Source organism: Pipistrellus kuhlii, unplaced genomic scaffold (genome assembly GCF_014108245.1).
Source record: "Pipistrellus kuhlii isolate mPipKuh1 unplaced genomic scaffold, mPipKuh1.p scaffold_m20_p_14, whole genome shotgun sequence".
Lineage (NCBI taxonomy): Eukaryota > Metazoa > Chordata > Mammalia > Chiroptera > Vespertilionidae > Pipistrellus > Pipistrellus kuhlii.
In genome coordinates this window covers 41,990,560-42,014,602 of record NW_023425449.1, presented here as the reverse complement: position 1 = coordinate 42,014,602, position 24,043 = coordinate 41,990,560, and the positions used below count along the sequence as shown (strand labels likewise).

Here is a 24,043-nt window from a genome sequence, read left to right as displayed (position 1 = left end):
TGCTTTTCTGGGCCTGCAGCTGAAACAACTAAGTCTAAATATTATCTCTGGTTTGAGGGAAACTGTCACTGTGGTCAACAAACCTGAGACTTTGTTCCTAAGATTATGCTGATCAAAACCCTGTTGTCCTGAGGGCTTAATGCTTCAGGGAGTGGTTGTATAAGGGAGAGAGAGGGATGTGTCAGGGCACTGGATGGGGTCAGTTTGAATCCGTTGTCTCAGTTTCTCCATTCCATTTGTCAGGGAATGTTCCTAGCTTCTTACTACCCTGCCGCAGTGTGGAATCCAATGATGGGGTTTGAAGTGTGAGTGTGGGGCCCAGGGAACAGCTGAGTGTTGGCCTTGAGTGCTGGGGTGAGGAGCTCTGATATCAGTGACTAGAATAAGGGGCTGCTGTGGTTCCTGCATGGGGCACACTGAGTGCAGTGTTGATGTGTATTGGTAGGCACCTGTAGGTGGGGCTAGTGTGCGTATGGACAGAAAGAAGAAAGTGGTGCCGAAACCAGTTTGACTCAGTGGTAGAGTGTCGGTCTGCAGACTGAAAGGTCCCAGGTTTGATTCCAGTCAGTTGGTTGCGGGCACATCCCCAGTAGGGTGTGTGCAAGAGGCAGCTGGTCGATGTTTCTCTCTCATCGACGTTTCTAGCTCTCTATCTCTCTCTCCCTTCCTCTGTAAAAAAATCAATAAAAATATATTAAAAAAAAAAAAAAAAGAAGAAGAAGAAAGTGGCAGGGAGGTCAGGTGAGGACTCCAGCTGTTTCTAATGATCCTGTTCCAGACACAGAGTATGCTGGAGAATGAAGAGGAAGGTGAGTGGAGATTTATTGATATTTCAGTTTCATTTCAGTTTGATGTCAAAGAGATCATAGAGGTGAAAATAAAATAATCATGGGAAGGCTGAGATTCTGGAGTACTGACTGCCTGGTGATCCGAGAAAGGGATATCTCTGATGGTGAATGTCATTAGTTCAGTTGTATCATAGGAGGTTGAGTGAGCTATTCAGATCTAAATGTGTCTTAGTCCTTTGTAAAAATTAGTAGATTGAGGATTAAAGGGCAGGAGGCATAGATTTGAGAGTAGTCTAAAATTTTTTGGTTATTGCAATGTCAGGATTGAAAAATAAAATTCCTATATAGAGAAAACCCAAGTGCCCTATTTGTAATTAATGCCATAAAATTCTTTCTGAATGCCAAGTATTATTTTTGTTACCAGAGAAGTGTGTGGATGGCCGTTCTCCGTTGTTAGTGGGAGCGGGGTCCTTATATCTGGAGAAAAAGAATTTTCTGAGACTTGCATGGGAGGATGAGTGATTTTTATTTGTGTGGAATTACATCCCCACGTTTGCAAAGTCACATTTTACTTAATGCAGTCCTGGAAGAGGTGCAGGTGGGTCTGGTGTAGCGTTGTGTGTGGGGTCCACATGGTGAATGCAGCAATGTGAGAGTTCTGCAGCCAGGAGTCAAGCCCAAGCAAACAGGAGAGAGCTTAGGGTGAGAATGTGTTTGTTTAGGAGATTAAATTTCTCACATTTCGCGCCTTTGCAGTGGCCACGCCTATTCTGGCCAATGACCTGTTTCCAGATGCGACTGACTGGGCATGGGTTTCTTCTCTCCGTGTCTGGTGGCTTTCTGGGGAATGTTAAAATGCAGCTTCCTGGCAGAGCTGCACAAAGGCATGCCTGTACTATTTGACTTTCCCTTTGCTCCTTTCCGGTTATTCATAACTAGACTAAATTACAGGTATCATTTTGATGCCAAGTTTTTGTGTTTTCTGTATCCGTTGTGGTAGATTGAATTCTAAATTGACCCCCCACATCCTTACTCCCTGTTGTACCTCCATAAGACCTGAAACTGCAAGGGATGGAGTTCATTCCTCTGATTAGGTTTTACAGAATTGACCCTCAATAGGCCTGACCTATCCCATGAGCCCTTTAAATGTATGTCTAGAGGTCAGAGCATGGGGAAGTCAGAGTTGGAACAGGAGAGGTATTTATATGCTGTTGCTGGTTTAAAGTTGGAAGGGGTCACAGAGCAAGGAAAATGGTGGCATGTAGGAGCTCACAGCAGATCCTGTCCAGTAGCCAGCAAGGAAATGGAGACCTCTGTCATTAAACTCAGGGGCTGAGTTCTGCCAGCGAGAAGAAGGAACTTAGAATCGGCGTTTTCTCCAGAGCCTCTAGAGAACTAAGCTCAGCGAATACCTTGATTTCAGTTTTGTGATACCCTGAGCAGGACTCAGTTAAAATGTGCACGCCTTCCAGCCTATGGAACTATGAGCATTAAGTGAGTGTAGCTATTAGCCACTGAGTGTGTGGTACTTGTTGCACAGCAATAGAAAGCTAATACGAAGTTTGTGAACAGCAAGCAGTTGAAGGATACAGTAGAGTATCTTTTCATAGCATTTAGTGTACTGTGTTGTAACAGATTATTTGCTTACCATAAGTAGCCTGAATCTTACTTCGTGTTGTAGTGGCATCATCCAACAGAGTACTTGGCATTCAGCAAGTATTTGTTCAATGAATGAAGGTAGGGACTTGAGAAGTGCTACCTGGTGAAAATAAGGCAGCTGAAGAAAAGCAGGGAAGGACAGAAGATGTAGATCATAACATAGTAACTCAAAAGCCAAATTAGAAATTGTAGGATGATGGATATTAGTGGTTGTTAACAGAGTCAGGAGTTGAAAAGTCAAAATGAAGATTTTCCCAGGGAAATCCCACTCCTGAGGGAAGATTGTTAAGAGTAAAACAGTGGCCATTAAAACGATATTTGAGTAATAGAAAACAGATCCTGGTGCCTCACAGTGTCTTCCAAAAGTTAACATGCTGTGGGTCTTAATATAAAGAGAAAAGTGGTTTCTATACACCGAGAAGAATTGTTAATATTCTCCCGTTTGTTTATACCACTAACTATATACAAAGCCTACTCTTGACTAAAAACATACTATATGCAGTACTTGGTTTCCTGTTTAATGGTGGGGAAGGCCTAGGGAAAGAATTCTGGGCATGATAAAACAATTAAAAAGGTGGGATCTTAAATTCCTGTTGAGTTTCTAATGTCATTAGATGAAAGTGATAGAAACAACTTCTGCCAGAGGCTCCTTAGGCCTTATTATGAAAGCTGCATTAAAACTAAAAACAATAGCTTGGGCTATGTCATGTAATGCCCGAGAACTGACCGATATGTGTCTTCTTGAACTAGAATGTATTTTATGGGCATGGAAATAAACAAGCTTTAGAAGTTAGCCATTTATTATATAGAGACTTGAAACGTATTGGGGGATGGATTTATATATGAATCCATCCCCCATATAGGACATTGCAGGGCATCATAAAATTAAGAGATTTGACCACGATTCTATAGGGTGCAGGAAGTTACATATGAGTGATAGTGTTTTCCTCTGTCCCTTTCAGTTGATGCCACCTTTAGATATTTTGCAAAAAAAAGTTTCTGCAAGGAATAGGAGAGAGAGACAGCCCCTTATGAAGGACAGGTGGCATGATTTGACTTTGGAGTGTGAACTTCTACCCCAACCTGCATTGGCAAAGTTTCAAATTTATATTCAGTGCTAACCTAAGTACTACTTAATGTTTTAACTCTACTTGAGACTATTCAGTGTTTCTCAAGTTTTAAGACACCTAATTCTCTCTCTTGACTTCCTCTTCATCTTAGAAACTGCAATTTCCTTTGCAGGAACAACTTCCTGCCGAGTGCCCGCTCTTCGGCCACTTCTGTGTTGGGATGCCCTGTGTTTTTACCTAAAGCCATAAAGTCATTGCAACATTCGGCCATTTCATCATCCTACGCATTGAGAAAGCCTATCAGGAAATCACCAGTGGACTGTTCCAGACACGAGCCTCATGTTTCTTGGTTGCTGTGTCATGATAGGCAGTTGGTGTTCATAATGGCAGTTAGGAAGAGGACACTTTGTAGAAAAAACTTCTTCTGGAGGGATATATCCGAGTCTAATAATCTGGAGAACAAAGTACATGTAGGAAAAATATTTTCACTATCGTCTGAAAAGAACCCTATCAGCCAGTGCTGTTTTTCCCTATGGTCATAGTAAGTTCATTAATTTCCAGCAGTGACTTTTTTTTGGTTTGTCTGTTTGTTTTTATTTTTTAAGATGTTTTGTGTTTTGGCTCCCCCCCTCACTCCCTTTAACAGAATGGAAAGAAATCTATATTTGTTTTTCCTTCCATTCTCTCCCGTGTTCTGCTCTGCACATCTGTTATATACTGCTAACCTCATCTTTTCTGTTCAAGAACAGATATCATTATTTCCTGAAAAGATGGCTTCCTAGACATAATAATGGGTCAGAACCTATCAAGTCAATAGTATCTGTACATTTTTGTTGTCTCCAGGGGGGTCTTTTTATGTGTGTTACACCTATTGCAGACAGAAGCCTGGCTGCTCTCCTCGCAAAGCAGAAGGAACATTTTGGTTTCCTCCTTTATCAACTGTAGTGGTGGTGCAAAGTGCATGTCCATTTGTTGCTGTTTAGATGAAGCAGTTGCTCTTGGGGCTCCCGTCATATAAAGGAAAGGTACATTGGGGAAAATTATTTTTCTGCTCTTGTTATTTGAAGATCACATAAAGAGAAGTTTTCAGTGAGAGATATGTTCAGAATTTATTTATTTCATATTCTCTCTTACAGTAAATTTGTATATGCCAATCTATATTTTTACAGCCATGCATACACAAACCAAGTGAGGCTTTCAAAGAGTTCACAGTCTCAAAGAATGGTTAGACAGATATACAAATAATTACAGTACATAGAAATTCAGTGATATATATGGGCACAATATGTGCTGGTGTCAAGAAGAAAAGCCCTTTTTAACATCTAGTAGATATATTAAATGGTAGAATCTAGATAGTGGATATACAGGTACTTTCTGTAAAGTTCACTCATAATAGAATGTTGGATGTGGAAAGAAAGTTTTCATAGATGTAGGATGCTTGAACAAAGTCTTCAACATTGAATATGAGCTTGCCAAGTAGGCAAGAAGAAGGAAGGGCGTTTTAGGAAAATAAACAGTTGGGGGGGGGGGGGGGAAGGAAGGAAGGAAGGAAGGAAGGAAGGAAGGAAGGAAGGAAGGAAGGAAGGAAGGAAGGAGAAAAGAAAGAAAAACCAGCATTCTGAGGAAAATTCAATAATTTGGTATAGCTGAGTTAGACTTTTAGGAAAGACTTTTATGGAAGAAAAATAGGTACTAAAATTAGGGAATTAAGATCAATGAGGGCCTTGAATGTCAAACTATTTGCTTTTTATTTATTCTTCAAAAATCGGAGAGCTCTCTCATATTTAACAAAATAAAATTGACATCTTTCTTGAGTATACTTACACTGCAGCTTTTGCCTTATCTGTTCCCCAGCCTGTGTGAAGCAGAATTCCTTGAGACACATCCTTAACCAGTTAACTGCCACACGTCCAAAACAGAAACCATCCCCACTGCGTCTGTAGACGCTAATAGTGTATAAAGGGTTAAATCTCTTCTGTCCCTCTCCCATCTCCAGTCCAACATCTGCCACTCCCCTCCCATGGGTGCTGCTCTCCAAGGCCACAAGCGACCTACAGGCAAACTCTCCTTCTCTATTCTACATGGCTGATCAGCAGCACTGGCACTACTGGCCGTTTGCTCCTCCTTAAAAACAGCAATTAGATTTTTTTTTTTTTAAAGGGAAGAGAATGAAAATCATGCTGCTTCATGGAACTGTTTTGTTTCAATTATAGACATGTGAGTCTTGCCAGGTGAAATGGTGATCAAAGAAATTTAAAACTATGATAGCATATGGGCTCAGATGGGCCAGGTTGGAGTCCCAACTGTCATTACTTAGTACTTGGGAAAAAATTACTTAACCTTCTCGGGCCTTCTCTATGAAATGAGTGTAAAAATACCTATCTTGTAATGGGGTCTTGTAAAAATACCTATGGTAATAGGGAAAAGGCATCCTATCTAATAAAGAGGGAATATGCTAATTGACTGCAACACCCTCAAAGATGGCGGCACCCAGTCCCCTAAGCCTCTGGAATCCCCTCAACCCCCCAGCTGCCCAGGGCCAGCTGGGGGCGCAGGCAATCCTCAGATGACAGCTGTGCAGCCACCCTGGGCTACCCAAGGCTCAGGTAATCAGGGCCGGCTGAGGCTTGCACTGCTGGCAGTGGCAGAAGCAGAGGTGTGATGGGGCATCATCTTCCCCTGATTGCTGGCTCACCTCTGGCCCCTGAAGGCTTCCAGACTGAGAGAGGGGGCAGGCCAGGCTGAGGGAATCTCCCTCCAGTGCATGAATTTTTATGCACCGGGCCTCTAGTCATGTAAATAAAGCCCCTCGTACACAGTAGCTTGCTTAAAAACATTTAAATAAACAGCAAGGGAGAACAAATTTAAAATGGTTCTATCAGGTGGTTGGAAATCCTCAGCCTGGAACTCTGGGATGTGGTAATGACCTTTTTATCCTAACTGCTGGTATCATTTGCCTCCTGGATCTGCCATACTGACCACATTACAGCTCCTTAAACATAGCAGGCTCTTTATTTCTTCACTAGAGGCCCAGTGCACGAAGATTCATGCAAGAAAGGGCCTTTCTTCCCCTGGCTGCCGGCACCGCCTTTGCTTTGGCGACCCTGATAGTGGTTTCAACCTGTGGTTCACAACCCACAGGTTGAGAACCACTGCTGTAGAGCCTAAGACCATCGGAAAACACAGATATTTACATTACGATTCGTTAACAGTGGCAAAATTACAGTATGAAGTAGCAATGAAAATAATGTTATGGTTGGAGGTCACTACAACATGAGGAACTGTATTAAAGGGTCTCAGCATTAGAAAGGTTGAGAACCACTGGAGTAGATGGATGCAAAAAGCAGGTGATAACTTGACACCGACAGGAAGAATAAAAAAACAACAACCATTACCTAGGTCTGCAGTTGGGTCTAAATTCATGGTATGGCATCAAACAAGAGGTGATTGTGAAGTCCTTCAAGAAATGTGGAATCAGCAATGCTATATACAGAACTGAGGATGATGTCACATATGTAGACAGCAGTGATAAATAAAAGTTGGAAAAATTGATATGTCTGGCACTAATAGAGTGAAGAAGAAGGCAGTGATGCAACAGAAGCTGAATAAAGTGATATGCTGCATAATATCTTAGTATTGGTATGTAAACATTATGTGCAATAATTATTAAATAAAAATATGTTCTGTTTTATGTTTAAGTTTTGATTTCTTAATTTGGGATTGGAAAAGTGGGAGTATCAAGTACATGGGGCGTCTTTTACATGGAAAAATATGGTGTTAAAAATGAAGAATATAATAACTGAAATAAAGAATACATTTGAGCCGAAATCTGTTTGGCTCAGCGGTAGAGCATCGGTCTGCTGCGGGCACAAACCCAGCAGGGGTTGTGCAAGAGGCAGCTGGTCGGTGTTTCTCTCTCATTGACATTTCTAGCTCTTTATCTCTCTCCCTTCCTCTCTGAAAAAAATCAATAAAATATATATATTTTTTTTTTTTTTAAAAAAGAATACCTTTGAGAGAATCAACAGATGAAGCAGAGGATCCAGTCAGTGATCAGGAAGAAAAGATGGTGGAAAGCTCCTAATCAGACAGAAAAGTAAATAAATAAAACAAACCAAATGAGGGTAGTTTAAGGGACCTATACCATATATCAGGAATATTGGCATTCATATCATAGGGGAAGGGGAAAAGAGAGAGCAAGGGATTGAAATCCCATTTGAAGAAATAATGATTGAAAGCTTTTCTCACCTGGTCATGGAAATAGACATATAAGCCCAGGAAGTATAGTTTATCCCAAACACCATGAAACAAAAGTGTTCCACACCACGACACATCATAATTAAAATGCCCGGAGTTAAAGACAGAATGCTAAATGTACCAAGAGAAAAGCAGTTAGTTGTGTGTAAGGGAGTTCCCATAGGACTCTGCGTTGTTTTGTCAACACAAACCCTGTAGGCCAGAAGAAATTGGCACAAGTGTTCAAAGTAATGAAAAACAAAGACATACAGCCAAGAGTTTCTATAAAGCAACACTATATTTTTGAATCAAAGGAGAAATAAAGAGCTTTCCAGCCAAAATGCTAAAGGACTTCATTAATACTATTATAAACCAAAATTACAAGAAATGTTAATGGAACTTCCTTAAATAGAAAATATATTAAGCATCTTCTCTGATCACAGTGGTATGAAACTAGAAATCTATATAAATAAAGAGGTAATATGCAAATTAGGCTGGGAAGCTGTAACGGATCACAAAAGGATAGGAGGGGAGATAGAGATGGGCCTGCCCTAGCCAGCACTGTGGCTCTGGTGGCCCAGATTGGATACAAGCAGGGGGGCAGGGAGGCCTGAGGCAGAAGTCGGGCGTGGGTCCTGGCCGCCCCAGGGTGCCAGTCAGGCCTGACTCCCGCAGTGCCAACACTGGGCAAGTCAGGCGCAGGCTCTGGCCGCCTGTGGTGCCGGTCCAGCCTGATTCCTGCAGCGGCCCGCAGGCTGCCCCTTTGTGCACTGGGCCTGTAGTCAGTTATAAGAAGAAAACTGGAAAACACAAACACATGGAGGCTAAATTACATGCTACCAAAGGTTGACTATATCTAGGAAAAGAAATCAAAAGATCCATACCGTGAGACGAATGAAAATTAAAACACATCGATCCCAAATTTATGGGACACAGAAAAAGCATTTCCAACAGGGAAATATACAGAATGCAGGCCTACATTCAAAAACAAGAAAATTTTCAATCTATTTTTTTCTTAAGTGATGAATTTTTTTATTGAGGTAAAATTCACCTAACACACATTTTAAAGTGAACAATCCAGTAGCATTTAGTACATTGCACTGTTGTCCAATCATGGCCTCTCTCTAGTTCCAAATATTTTCATAACTCCAAGGGAGACTCCATACTTTTCAATGGGTGTGGAGTTTCCTTTTGGGGTATACTTTCTTAATGCACTAATACACTCCAGAGAAATGGAAGATTTATTTTTTAGGTCCAAATAGCTATACTCCACATAAAACAGCTCTTTATTGAAAGAACATGAGCCAAGCCACAGTAGTTTATTGTTAGAAGTCAGGATCATGGTGACATTTGAAGAGAGAAGAGAGGAGACTTTGTAGTGAATGGAAGGAGAGCATTGGGGCCTTCTGGGATGCTTGAAATGGTCCATTTCTCAACCTGGGTGGTGGTTACGTAAGTGCGTCCACTTAAAGATAATTTATTCAAGCTGCACACTTAAGTATACTTTTCTCTGTGTGTGTGCTTCATTTTAAAATATTTTAAAAATAGCTAGGAATCAGGAGGCCTGGGCTTCTGTTCCAGCACAGGAGGTATCTAGCTATGTGATCGTAGCAAGCCATTAACCCTCTCTGGGCCTCCTTCATCACTGTGGACAACGGGCATATATGGTCAGTTAATCTACAACAAAGGAGGCAAGTACATACAATGGGGTAAAAATCAGTTTCTTTAGTATATGTTGGGAAACCTAGACAGATGGATGCAGAAGAATGAAACTGGGTCATTTTCATACACCATATATAAGAATAAAGTTAAAATTCATTAAAGAACTAAGTGTAAGATAACAAAACCATACAATTCCTAGAAAACATAAGTAGTAAACTGTTTGGCATCACTCTTAATAATATTTTTTCTTATATGTTTTCCTTCAGGCAAGAGAAACAAAAAAGATAAATTTTTGCACAGCAAAGGTTTCATCAACAAAAGGGAAAAACAACCTAAATGGGAGAAGATAATTGCGGATAATACATCCAATAAGTGGTTAATATTCAAAATATATAAGGAACTCATGTAACACCATAAAAACAATTCAATTAAAAAGTTGGCAGCTGTGCCGGGACCGGTTTGGCTCAATGGATAGAGCGTTGGCTTGGGGACTGAAGGATCCCGGGTTCGATTCCGGTCAAGGGCATGTGCCTTGGTTGTGGGCATATCCCCAGTGGGGGGTGTGCAAGAGGCAGCTGATCGATGACTCTCTCTCTCATCGATGTTTCTAACTCTGTATCTCTCTCCCTTCCTCTCTGTACAAAATCAATAAAATATATTTAAAAAAAAAAAAAAAGTTGGCAGATGATCTGAGTAGACATTGCCCTAAAGAGGACATGGAGATGGCAAAACACATTACTAGATGCTCAATTCACTGATCATCAGAGAAATGCAAATTAAAATCTCAATGCGATATCACCTCATCCATGTCAGAATGGCTATCTATGTAATAAAAGCGTAATATGCAAATTGACCGAACGGCCAAACAGTGGAACAACCATCCGGACGAACATCCAGATGACCACTGCTATGACCCACTGTCACCAGGCCAGCCAAGGCAGGCGCGATGTGATTGGTCAGGGGTCCAGTCATCGCCCCATGATCACCTCGCAGAGGGAGGCCCAGGCCACTGGTCAGCGGGGCAATCAATCAGGGGGTTCCATCATTGCCCCAAACAGGGAGGCTCAGGCCATTGACCAGTGGGCTGTGGTGGATGGGTGGGGCCTCGCTCTGTGAGGGAAGCCTGGGTCCCAGATGCTGGAGGGAAGCCAGTGCTGGCAGCCGGGGAAAGGAAGGCCTACTCTTGCACAAATTTCATGCATACTAGCCTCTGGCAAGCACCCGGGACCCTGGGTTCCCTCCAGGCCTGGCTTTGTCAGGAATGATGTCTGGTGTAATTAGCATATTACCCTTTTATTATTATAGCACTTGTGCCCTGAATGCTCCTTTCTCTTTCAGGCTAGTTGTAGAGCTTCCACTCAGCTAGCTTTCCTGTGGTTTTGGGTGATAGACGTTTTGTCTTTTAGTTGTAGTTTTGAAATTGTTGTGCAAGATAGCAGTTTAGGTGTGTTTTCCTAAGCTGCCATCTTAGATCTCCCTTATCATTATAGATAGCCTAGATATGGAAGCACCCTAAGTGTCCATCAATAAATGAATGGATAAATAAGAAGTGGCACATATATAAAATGGAGTATTATTCAGCCGTAAGAATGAAATCTTGCCATTTGAAAAAGTATGATGAACCTAGAAGGTATAATGCTAAGTAAATAAATCAGGCAGGGCAAGACAAGTACTTGATTTCACGTATATGTGGAATCTAAAAAGCAAACAAGCAAACAAAAACAGAAACAAAGTTATAGATACAGAGAATAAATTGATGACTGCCAGATGGCAGGGGTTTGGGGGCTGGGTGAAAAAGGTGAGTGCACTAAGAAGTACAAACTGTCAGTTATAAAAATCGTCCTGGGGATTAAAGACATGGACTATAGTTAATATTATTGTAATAAAAGTTATTACAATAGATGTCAGATGGGTAATAGCATTATCAAGGTGATAACTTCATAGCTTATGTAAACATCTAATCGGTATGTTGTACACCTGAAACTAATAAAATATTGAGTGTCAACTGTAATTGAAAAATAAATACATTTATTTTAGCTTGGGAAACCCTGATTAGAGGTCCCAGCATGACATACCTGGACTCTTGATTACCAAGGTAAACTTTGAATAAGAGAACTGGGAGCTAACAATAGGTGCTGTTTTGAACCTCTGAGTTTGTGCTGGTCTGTTCTGGAGCAATAGGAAGCCAGTGTGGCAGGGAATGTCAGTGTCGAGATGTGAGTCTCAGAGCCAGTGAGCAGAGATTTACACTTGAGTTTTCTCTTCCTAACTTCTGGTATTATACTGAGCTCACATCGAATTGTAACATTTATTTATACTTCTGACTTCGGTGAATTGAATTTTTTATTGAAGCATGTAAAAGTACTTAGATTTATGAGAAGAGAAATCTTGGTATTTTTCTTTGTTTTGTTTATTATTATCTATCTATATAAAAGCCTAAGCGACCATAGCAACCGAATGGACGACCAAACAGGCTGTGTGGGGTGACCAGGCCGGCAGGGGGCTTAGTGCGGGGCGACCAGGCTGGCAGGGGGGGCAGTGAGGAGCGACTCAGCCACTTGGGAGGGACAGTGAGGGGCGACCAGACCGACGGGGGGGGGGGGGGGGGGGAGGGCAGTAAAGGGTGACCAGGCTGGTTAGGGGGGGCAGTTAGGGGCAACCAGACTGGCAAGGGGGTGCACTTGGGGGTGACCAGGCCAGTGGGGGGAGGGGCAGTTAGGGGCGACCAGGCAGGCAGGCAGGTGAGCAGTTAGGAACCAATGGTCCCGGATTTTGAGAGGGATAACTGACTGCCAGTTTAGGCCCGATCCCCAGAATCTGGCCTAAACCAGCTGTCAGACATCTCCCGAGTGGTCCCCAATTGGAGAGGGTGCAGGCTGGGCTGCGTGGACCCCCTCGTCCTGTGCACATATTTCGTGCACCGGGCCTCTAGTATTTTAGTGCTTTGCTGGAAGAAATCACTTGCAAGTCAGTATACTTAAGGTTACTGTTTATTACAACAAAAGATGCAAAGCAGATTCAGCAGGCAGAGGAAACCAGTCACAAGCTCCCAAGAATCCTCCTGGGAAGTTGAACAGAACATAATTCATCTAGCAATGAACTGTAGCATTTGCAAAGTGTTGTCTACCAGGGAAGCTCAGCTAGTTTCTAACAGGGTTCCGTCATGTTGGTGACAGTACTTGCATGACTGACTGCAGTGACCAAAACTACAGTACCCCAGAAGTAAATCAGATGCCCACCATGAGTAACATTGTTTGCAGAGTATCTAAACAGAACAGTACAGTGTGTCCAAGGTACTGAGCCTGCAAAACATTTTATCAGAACACTCCAAGAGCTCAATTCCCAGGTGCCAGTCAGGAGCCATTCAGGAAAACAGGTCCTTCTGAGTTAACACTTTTCCTGAATACACCATAATAAGTATATTCAGAAACACAACTTCTGGTCAGAAACAAATATAAATTGTTTTCCAGTTATAAATGTTCTGCTGGTTATAATTATATTGTAGATATGTACTTTTAGTAACTTGATTATTTGTGTCAGTATAATCTTATTTTCAAGTAAAAAAAGGTACCTACAAAACTTTGTAAGTCAACTCCAGGATAACTTATTAATATGACTAGAAGCCCATTGCAGGAATTTGTGCACCAGTGGAGTCCCTCAGCCTGTCCTGTGGGATGGGGCTGAAACCGGCTCTCCAACATCCCCCATGGGGTCAGGATTGAAGAGGGCACAGGCCAGGCTGAGGGGCCCCACAAGTACATGATTGGGGCTAGGGAGAGATGTGGGAGATTGGCCAGCTAGGGAGGGACCATAGGAGGGCTTAAGGGCCTCAGATGCTTCACCTACCAGTTGGAGTATCTTCCCTCTGGTGGTCAGTGCACATCATAGCGACTGGTCGACTGTCTGCCCCCTGGTGGTCGATGCACGTTATAGCAAGCGGTTGAGTGTTCATTAGCATGTTATGCTTTGATTGGTTGAACGGACAACTGGGCACTTAGCATATTAGGCTTTATTATATAAGATCGATAAACATGGTTTTATTTGAATTCCACTTTAAACCAAGTATATTCTCAAGGGTGAGTTTTGTTTCTAGTTTTTGTTGAAGCTAAAACATTCTGACACTTTTTTCAATTTATGTTCTTGCATGATTGTCAAAGAGTAATAATTTTCAGAGATGACTTATCTCCACAATATTGTTTTAGTTCATTATGACCAGTAAAAGGATCATATAATAAGTGCATTATTTATTTACATTATCTTTCAGCTATTAAAATAGTGAAGGATAATATAATAAGTGCATTATTTACTATACATCATCTTTCAGTTATTGAAATAGTGATGAAATAAGCATTATGAAACATTATGCCTTTTAGCTTCCTTAATATTAATGGCCTTACTGGTTCATCTTTATTGAATGCCATGATTATGGAAAAATAAACAGGACAAATTTCTTCTTTAGAGATCATTCCAATGATTCCAATCCGGGACTCCTCGAGGGATGTGAGGGATGCCCGACTGCAGAAGCTTGGAACCGCTTGCTTCCCTGTAATGCAGCTGCAGTGCCCAGCACACTCACTCCCATCTATTTATTTGGCTTATAACCAGAACAACCTGTGTCTTGCCTTCGGGATTCATTTACATAAATAAGCATTAATTTTCTAGAACATGCTGTCATCCATTAATTTTGAGGTCCTGGTTATGAGTGTAGGTTTGAGTTGGATGGCCCTTCCACCTCCAGCAGATCAGGGACAAAGTGTGCTGCTCCTGACGGAGTCTTCTGGAGGCGGTATTGCAGAAAGACTCCGGGCTGTCTTTCTCTCAACTTGTTTTGTAACACAGAGAATGGCCAGATAGGTTTTATCACAGACCGCATCCTTATTCCACAGCCATACACTGTTTTCCTCGGAGAAAGGGCTGCTTTAAAATATATATATTTTTTTATTGGTTTTATGTTTTTCTTTTACAGAGAAGAAGAGAGAGGGATAGAGAGTTAGAAACATCGATGTGAGAGAAACATCGATCAGCTGCCTCCCACACACCTCCTAATGGGGATGTGCCCACAACCAAGGCACATGCCTTTGACCAGAATCCAACCTGGGACCCTTCAGTCCACAGGCTGATGTTCTATCCACTGAAACAAACCAGTCAGGGCAGGGCTGCTTTTCTTTCTTGTTCTCTGTAGTCACTGTAGCGAACCCCATGGACATACTAGGTGTACCTGTTAATAATGCGGATTTTGTAATCAAAGAAATCACGATAATTTCAAGAGAAACATCAAAAGTGCTTTATTCTAAGTAATAATGTCCACTGCTAGCTACACATTTCCCCAATCTTTCAGGTAATTTGTGGAAACTGTCCCAATATATCTTTCCTTGTTTTGAGACAAACCATTCAGAGACCAAATGTGACACTTTTCAGAAAGTGCGTGTGCCATGGATCAGAATAAGTGGTAATCTGAAGGAGCAAGATCTGGTGAATATGACGGATGGGTTAATACTTCCCAGGCAAGATCTTTTAAAGTGTCTTTAAATGGTTTTGAAGTGTGTGATGGCGCGTCATCATAAAGCAAAATTACTTTGCCATGTCTTCTGGCACATTCTGGTCATTTCACTATCAAAGCGTGGTTCAAATTGATGATTTGTTGTTGGTATCGATCAAAATTAATAGTTTCACCTGGTTTTAGACGCTCATAACACATCACACCTTCCTGATCCCACCAAACGCAGAGCATTGTCTTCTTTCTGAAGCGATTTGGCCTGGCAGTCGATGTTGATGGTTGATATAGATCAACCCATGATTTTGTGCATTTGGGATTCTCAAAATAATAAACCCACTTTTCATCACCAGTCACAATTCGATGCAAAAAAGACTTTCTTTTGTGCAATTGAAGCAACATTTTACTGATGACTTTTCCATTTGTCTTTCGTTCAGAGGATGTGGCACCCATTTTCTTTTCTTTTAAATCTTTCCCACTGCTTGTAAAAGATCAGAAATTGTTTGCTGAGCAGCGTTTCATCTTTCTGCAAGTTGTTTTAGGTTTGACATGCATCTTCATTCGATAATGCTTGTAATTGTTGGTCTTCAAACTTTTTTGGTTGACCTGGATGTCTGTCTTTCACATTGAAATCATCACTTTTAAAGCATTTAAACCAGCTTTCACAAGTATCTTGAGATGGAGCATGTTCACATAAGCTTCCGGAAGTATTCAGCAGCACTTTTCTTCAAAATAAAGTAATGAATTAAAACTTGCCGCAAATGCTCCTTTTTTGGCATGAAATTCAACATTTTTAAGTGTAAAAATATCTGTGATGTGAACACCTTCAGCAAATTTGACATATGAAGTTTTGAAGCTTGTTGTTAATACAACAAAATAGCATACATATTAAATCGCATATATATCAACATATGTGTGACTCCATCTATTGAAAAAAAATCTGCATTATTAACTGGTATACCTAGTATTTCTGGGCAGGTGCTATGGAGTCTTCTTGGCTTCAGGCAAACTCTGTCTTCTCCGCTGGGCTCAGCAGCTGCTTGGTGAACTTTGACCCAGGAGGTTCCTTCTTGAGCCTTATAATTTCTTTTCTCCCCCTTTCTCTTAAGATGCCTTTGCCATGGCTGTTTTTGTTTGTTTGTTTTCTTTTCTGGGACTCCTCAGAGCAGGGGCTTGAACATTATGTGGTGGAATGGTGCTTTGGGAACCCACATTGATAGAACTTGAGTTCTGTTGTTCTCATCAGGCTGGAATTTGAGGTTGGAAACATATTTAGTTCAGGAAAGACAAGCCAAGTGTTTGCAGAGGTGTACCCATGGGTGTAGCTTGTTAAACCTGTTTACCTCAGGAAAGATGGTGCTTTTTTCTTCTTTTCAATGTGTGAGAAAACCTATAGCTTTTGTTTTCCCTCTCTATCTAATTTTCACGAATAAAGTTTCAGTTACAACACGCACACCAAATAAAGAGGGAGAGTATATCTCTTGTCAGCAGTTTAAGACTCGCTGTTGCCTAGACTTGTATTGGTTTTATTGATTTTTAATCCCAGTAGTAAATAAAGTTCTGTTAGTAACTGGGGGTTTGAGGCACTCTTTTGTTTTTGCTGTTCTTTTTCATACAATCAGTGCAATTCTTGATAAATCGCCAGAGACTAACCCAAATATTTAAGGTAGGGGTGTGTGTGTGTGTGTGTGTGTGTGTGTGTGTGAGAGAGAGAGAGAGAGAGAGAGAGAGAGAGAAAGAGAGAGAGAGAGAGAGAGAGAGAGAGAGAGAGAGAGAGAGAGAGAGAGAGAGAGAGAGAAAAGACTGCATAAGTAATTATTTTGGTATCCTCTCCCACTACATCCATTGTAGCCAGAGTGATTCTTGATACTTACCTAGCTACCCTCAATTGATTTGTAGTAAATTCCATTTTACAACTGGAGTGGAAATGAAAGCATTTGCTGACTAAATTTGCTGGTTTATCCGCCTCTATCACTCTTTCATTTCCCCTGGTTTTTAAGAGCTCTCTTGGTTTTGGTGATTTGATTTGCCGCAGCCTCAAGGGCATATCTTCTGACTTTTGCTGTTGTCCCCACCTTGCAACTCTTTGGATTTAAAAGTTTCTAAGCAGGCAGGGCCTTATAATTCTCGTTTTCTTTCCTTAAAATTCTACTGACTGTTCTCATTAGTAGTGTGACTTTAAGAAAGGGAGGCTAAACCCAGAATTAACAGGGTGAATTCAGCTTGGCTCTCAGTAATCTCATAAGATTCTGTAAGGCAGGTCTGGGCCTAGTCAGTATTGGATGGGAAGCCTCAGAGAGCAGAAACCAGTGTGCTGCAGGACGTGGCCGGGGAAGCAGGCCTGGCTGTGTGAGTCAGGGCACAGCCCGCACCTGCCCCAGGGCAGCAGGTGCACAAGGTGCCTTCTCGCCTAGGCTTAAACCTTTGTTTTTGCATGAAATATGCCAGTGAGCTAACTGTTCTTTGTTTTATAATTGGTTATTTCAAGGAATGATTTTTAGTTTAGTTACTTTTTTTACGAGCTCGTTAAAAAAATATTTAGCTACCGTGTTTCCCCGAAAATAAGACCTACTTACAGGTTTCCTTCTGAGTGAAATATAAGGCATCCCACCGAAAATAAGGCCCCCCCCCAGGCTAAACATGAGAGTTTTGGTCCACTGATTCTGAAAGAAATGGAGTTACAAGAAATTCACCAGGAAATTCAGGAATTGGATTGTTATGATGATGTTCCAGAAGATGATGACATGATTGTCATTGAATAAATGAGTAAATTCTTGGTACTGTAGGATTCACAGTTTGTCTGGTTTGTGTTGACTACCGTACTACCGTACCGTATACAGGTAATAAATTTCCTTTATTTTCATTTAACAATAAATGTGTACCATATTCTTCTTCATGGAAAAATAAGACATCTCCTGAAAATAAGACCTAGCACATCTTTGGGAGCAAAAATTAACATAAGACACTGTCTTATCTTCGGGGAAACAGGGTACTAAGGTGTCATTTAAAAATAAGGAAGTGATCAATTATTACTGATATTCCAGTCTTGCTCTTTGTGTGACTTATTTATAAATTTTAGAATGAAAAGCTGTAATTTCTGACAGAGCAGTGATTCATCTGGCTAATTTATTTCATTTGTTGTGGAGGTACTTTACCACAGAGGCACTGCTTAACCTTGCAGTTAGACTGACTGCTTTTTTACTTTGTTAGTAGCCACAGTTTTTATCTAAGAGGACTCTGTACATGTAAACTTTCATACATGGAATTAGGTTAAGATTTGATTTATAGGAAATGGGACACTCCAGTTCAAGGGTAGCTCTTTAATTATTTAAATGCAGTATTCACTTAACAAGATTCTTTCCTGGACAATAAATTCCCATTTTTGATGGGAGTGCTGATTTATCACGATGTAAGAGAACGTGTGTGCTCTCTCTGCACACACACATACCCAATCTGGAGGATTATATGGGTGTGGCAAAGTAGGTTTACAGTTGTGGGTATGCAAAACAGAGTTTATTCTTATATTATTATTTATGAACTATTGTATTGTTTTCCACACGAACAACAGTAAACCTCTCCCCACCTTATATTGTTTGTATGATTGTCTCTTGCTTCCTGTAAACTCTAAACTTCCATTTGTCTGAAATTGTCTGTGAATCTCAAGTTTCCACTGTACTTTCCTGCCGTATATGCTTTGTTCTCTCTGTTCTCATCTTCATCTATTAAGAATTTTCCAATCCTTTGAAACCCAGGAGAGGTTTTATTTCTTCCAGTGTGTCTGCTAATTTCATGTTAGTCAGAAATAAAAGCTTCACTGTTTGGCCATTCAAAACATTTATATAATATCTGTTTATAATATCTCCTTTATTTGATTTCAAGCTCTTTATGGAACTATGTATCATTAAATTTTCTATCTTGCATTAGCCTTACATCTAGTGCATACTGTATTAATATTTGTTTAATGGAACATTTTCTCTATTTGAAAGTATTTAGCAGATAGTTAGGCCTCTTGGTTGCAAGTAACTGAAAACAAATCTACCTAGTTTAAGAGAAAGAGGAAATTTACTGGATTTGTGCTAGTGTATTCTGAGGAATCCTATATAATAAAAGCCTAATATGCTAAGTGTCCAGTTGTCTATTCAACCAATCAAAGCCTCCACAGAAATAAATGTCTGTTATTTAAGTCACCTAGTCTATGATATTTTGTTATGGCAACCTGAGCAGACAGTGGGCAGAAATTGATTCTGAGAGGTGGGGTTCTGCTGTAACAAATACCTTCAAATGAGGAAGTGGCTTTGGAACTGAGTAATGGGTAGAGGCTGGACAAGTTTTCAGGTGCATGATAGCAAAAGCTGACATTGCCATGAAGGGACTGGTAAAGGTGACTGATGAGAGCAAAGAAGTAAAAGAAATTATATTTTGATATATTTGGTTAAGTAAAATGCATTATTACAGTTTTATTTTCATAATTTAGCTACTAGAAAATTTGAAATTATGTATGTTTCTTGTATTGGGTAGCTCTGAAATAGAGCTTTATGGATAAATACAAAAAAACATATTGATGAAAAAAAGTAGGTCATTTAGAGTTGTGGTGAAACAACATCATTCTATAATATATAAAGTTTTAAAGCTTTCAAAATAGTACTAGACAATATTTGTGTGTGTGTTAGTGTGTGTGATTAAAAAATAAAAACAGGATGTGACTCAGGAGAAAGCCCCTTTAGGAAGGAGGAACATGTAATAGAGATACAGGAAGTTTGAGCTGCATCATTAAAGCTACCAAGGAAGATTTGCACCAGGTTAAGATTTGATGAAGGGTGATAGGGTGGTGATGAGAACATGCGTTTTTATATATATATATATTTTATACTTTTCTATGTGTTTGAAATACTTTATAGTAAAGAGTTGTTGCCGGGACCGGTTTGGCTCAGTGAATAGAGCGTCAGCCTGTGGACTGAAAGGTCCCAGGTTCGATTCCGGTCAAGGGCACGTACCTTGATTGCAGGCACATCCCCAATAGGGGGTGTGCAGGAGGCAGCTGATCGATGATTCTCTCTCATCGATGTTTCTAACACTCTATCCCTCTCTTTTCCTCTCTGTGAAAGATCAATAAAATATATTTTTTAAAAAGTTGTTATCTGTAATTCTTGAAATATTGCTGGAATAATTTTCCATTTTTGGATTAAACGGAGGAATGCGAGAGTCAGTGAAGTCACTTGTTCAAAGTCTCAAAACAATTAAAAACCTGAGCTGTGATTCAAAACCAAGTCTTTATCATTCCGACACTTAAAGCTCTTCTTTCTCTTTACTCTGATTCAACAACATATAACATATAAATTTGAGCTTATGATCCTGCAGGCTCCTCTGACCTATATTTGATTTTTTCCCCACCTTCTCCTGCCCACCCCTAGCACACGCATCTATACACATGCATGCACGAGCACACACTCCAACACCATCCTTTCTCAAACAAAGCGTGTTCTTGACCGTCAGGCTGGGGCCAGAGCAGCTTGTGACCGGTCAGCTGTAGTTCTGTGTGTCCACGTGAGGAGACTTCTTCCACATTCATCTGAGACTAGGGCTTGGGTGGAGTTCTAAAATACAGTCTCCTGAAGTGACGGCTTCTAGGTGTCTTTTCTTAAAGGTGTTTGTTATACCTTTCATTCTTCTTAGAAATGCCTATGCGAAGGACACAGGATTTGCTGTGCTGGTTAAGGCATTGTTTGTCTTTTTGATTGACTGCTAAAGGCATTATTTATTTGTTGTGTTTTTATGTTTGTGGGTTTAATGGCAGAAGGTTGACATGGGGCATCCCACCTGCTGTTTTACTTTCTTAGTAGCACCCAGAGGGGGTCCAGGAGGGTGCAGAGTTGGCCTGGTGGGGTGGATGGACATTCAGGGGCCCCAAACATGGGGTATTGTTGGGCAGCACAGAAGTCTTCCCCCAGCAGGTGATCAAGAATATAGAGTGGCCGTGAGGGTGGTGCAGACATGCTTGCCTTTTCTAGCCAGGTTCCTACACTGGGGGTGTAGGTGGGCACTGGCCCACTGATGCCCACTCACTGGTCCTCCCCCTTGTTCCTCAGTCCTGTACTAGGGCGAGGAGCCTGGGACCACTCTCCTTCCTTCCACTGGGGCTCAGTCCCATAGACAAGCTGGCTCAGGTAGGGTCGGTGGCAGCTGGGGACCGTCACAGTGTGAGTGTCCAATGTCAGGGATCAAGGAATGTAGGTGGGCCTGAGACCAGGAATGTGAGGCTGAGGCCTATGGGCCTGAAGTTCTCCTCATGTGGGGTTCAGGGGTGGGAAGGTGGGAAGGTGGGAAGGGCAGAGACAGGGCGTGGGGAAGGGTCCAGTGCTTAAGAGTTTGTAGGGGGAAATGGCAACAGTGCTGAGGTTGTGAAACCCTGTTCTAGGATGAAATGCAAAACTTTAGGGAACTAAATGAAAAGACATTTCATAACAAAAAGATGAACTTAAATTTGGAGTTCTCAAGTAAAGTTTTTAGTGTCCCGGATCTTAATTTTCTAACTATATTTTTTATGGTCTATTGTTAATTATACATGAGAATCACAGGGGAAACATGTGACCACAGGGCTTATTTTTTGATTAGCACCTGCCGACAATAATTTAGGCATGTAACTGAGATTGTGAAAAGGGTAGAGGAAGTAAGCTATTAATTTGAGGGGTTTTTTTGTTTTTGTTTTTTTGTTTTACTTTTCCTTCTTTTAAGTGTTCCTAGTAACAGTTGACTACCTTAGCAGTTTTTTGAAAGAGATATGGGGATTGGTGATGTCCTTTTTAGCTCTTAAAGAGGATGCAACTATAAAATCCTTTAAAAGGCCAAGTGTGATAAACCTTTTGTCTTATGTAGATTAGCAAATGGTGACAATTCTAGTGCTACTTCCATGTACCAATGCACATGCATATACATATACCCACAGGTAATAATCCTTATATGTACCATGGCCTCTTCACCCTCTTTAGCCAGGTGCCTGTTTCAGTGCTAGTGACACAATCCACGTTGAGCCATCAAAATAGAGCTCTTCCTGAGGGACCCATACTACCCTATGAAGTGATACAGGCACAGAAACTCCATTTAACTGAATATATAACTTAAGTTTAGTAAATTTAAAATGTATAGGTATTACATTAAAAGGGGCTACCAATACACGGAAAAAATGGTGTTGAAGGATGAATTGTTGCTGACAGTAGAACAACATGGGTCTGACTTGCAAAGCCAAGTGATGGGAAAGTGAAATTCATACCAGATTTAAGAGTTTTACTGAGAGTCGGGCAAAGATGGAGAACATCACAGAAGAAGTTATGATTTTCCTCTCCAGTTAGGCTATGTGATGTGAGTTTCTATTTGTAATCCAGTGTTCAAAATATTATTTTGGTAGTTTAGAAACATGCGTCCGGGGAAGAATAAATACTTTAGGAAATGTTAGGAAAAAGAGGCAGTGACTTAATATCCTATATAATTAAAGGGTAATATGCAAATTGACCCTCACAGTAGAACAACTGGTCTGGGCACTATGATGCACACTGACCACCAGGGGGCAAACACTCAATGCAGGAGCTGCCCCTGGTGGTCAGTGGGCTCCCACAGGGGCAGCTCCACTCAGCCACAAGCTCGGCTGAAAGCTGTGAGCTCAGTGGTGGTAGCGGGAACCTCTCCCGACTCCTCAGTAGCACTAAGGATGTCCAACTGCTGACTTAGGCCTGCTCCCCACAGGGAGCGGGCTTAGGCTCTCAGCCAGACATCCCCTAGGGCTCCCAGGCTGCCAGAGGGATGACTGGCTGGCAGTTTAGACCCGATCCCCCAGGGAGTGGGCCTAAGCTGGAAGCTGGACATCCCTTGAGGGATCCCGGACTACAAGAGGACACAGGCCAGGCTGAGAGAATTTTCATGCACCAGGCCTCCGGTTCTCATATAGTTCCTGATAATATTTGCAATTTAAAACTAGCCTCTGGAAAATATTATATTGAATTTGTGCTGGAAAGTCTACTTTTCATCTTTACCCTTGGAGACTTTTGGTAAATTAAATTAAGTAGTTTACACATGAAGAGGCAATTTTCTTTGGTTCATAAGAAATATTGAATATTATTTACCTCATATTAAATTTCAAAATCCAAAAAAATTTACATGTTTTCCAATAAGTGTTAGGTTGTAGTGATTTTCGTCAGCCACTTAGGTTGGTGTCATTAGTTCAGTTTTCAAAACTGACTATCTGGCACATTTTTGTTAGTTTATTGGAGGAAGATTGAATATTTGTATCTAATTTGGTGGATTCTATGAGAGAACATCTTGCTTACAATTGGTTTAATCTCATCTTGACTTTGGTTATATGACCTTATACTTTGGATTTCATATCAAAATAGAAGTTTAAGCTACTGTATGTACAAAGTTTAAGATACTGTATGTTTAAAGTTATTTACTAATTATAATTATAAGGGAATAGAATAATAGACATGTATAAATAAGCACTTGAATAAAGAGTTCTTCAAATTTAATTGCATATCTTTTAATTTTTTTCAGGCAAGTTCTACAGAAATTTTGGAGTATTCATCAGATAGTGAAAGTAAAGATAACTCAGAGAATGTCTTCTTCATTGATTTTGAATCCTCTCACAAACACCCCAAGGAGTTTGGATCAGATGGAGGAAAAGTTATGGAGAAACAGATAATCCCAAGGGTGAAATCTACAGACAGTATTTTGTATACCCCCCAGAAACAGATGAAGTTGCCTAGGACTCCTGAAAAATCAGCAAATAAGAAGCAGCTTTCAAGGTGAAATTACACTTTTAAAAATTCTTTTAAAGCTTTTCTCCTTCTTTAAAACCCCACATATCTAAAATGGTAATTTAAAAATGCTTACCTGTTTATGTGGGAAGGAAAAATTGTGAGAGTAGAATTGTAATCTCTATAAGTAATTATGGAATGATTTCTTAAGTTCTTGAGATGATTTATGGAATAGCTCATTCAAGTTGAGCATTCAATTTCAGTCATAACCAGCTTATGTGACTGCTTTCTTTAATGAAGTTTGGCTGTTTGGGTTTATCAAATTTTATTGAGCATTAGTGTTTTAGATGGTGTCTTAGACCAGTGGTCCGCAAACTCATTAGTCAACAG

General features: G+C 40.7%; 1 protein-coding gene across 5 annotated transcripts in view; it reads left to right on the top strand.

The window, feature by feature from the left end:
• SPIDR (scaffold protein involved in DNA repair) overlaps nucleotides 1-24,043 on the top strand; it is a 244,793-nt gene that overhangs the window by 44,030 nt on the left and 176,720 nt on the right. For all 5 annotated transcript variants that reach the window (XM_036437422.2, XM_045581533.1, XM_045581534.1 and 2 more), the window contains one exon: nucleotides 23,451-23,701. In XM_036437422.2, coding sequence (XP_036293315.2) covers nucleotides 23,451-23,701 — 251 coding nt within the window. The remainder of the gene's footprint in view (nucleotides 1-23,450; nucleotides 23,702-24,043) is intronic.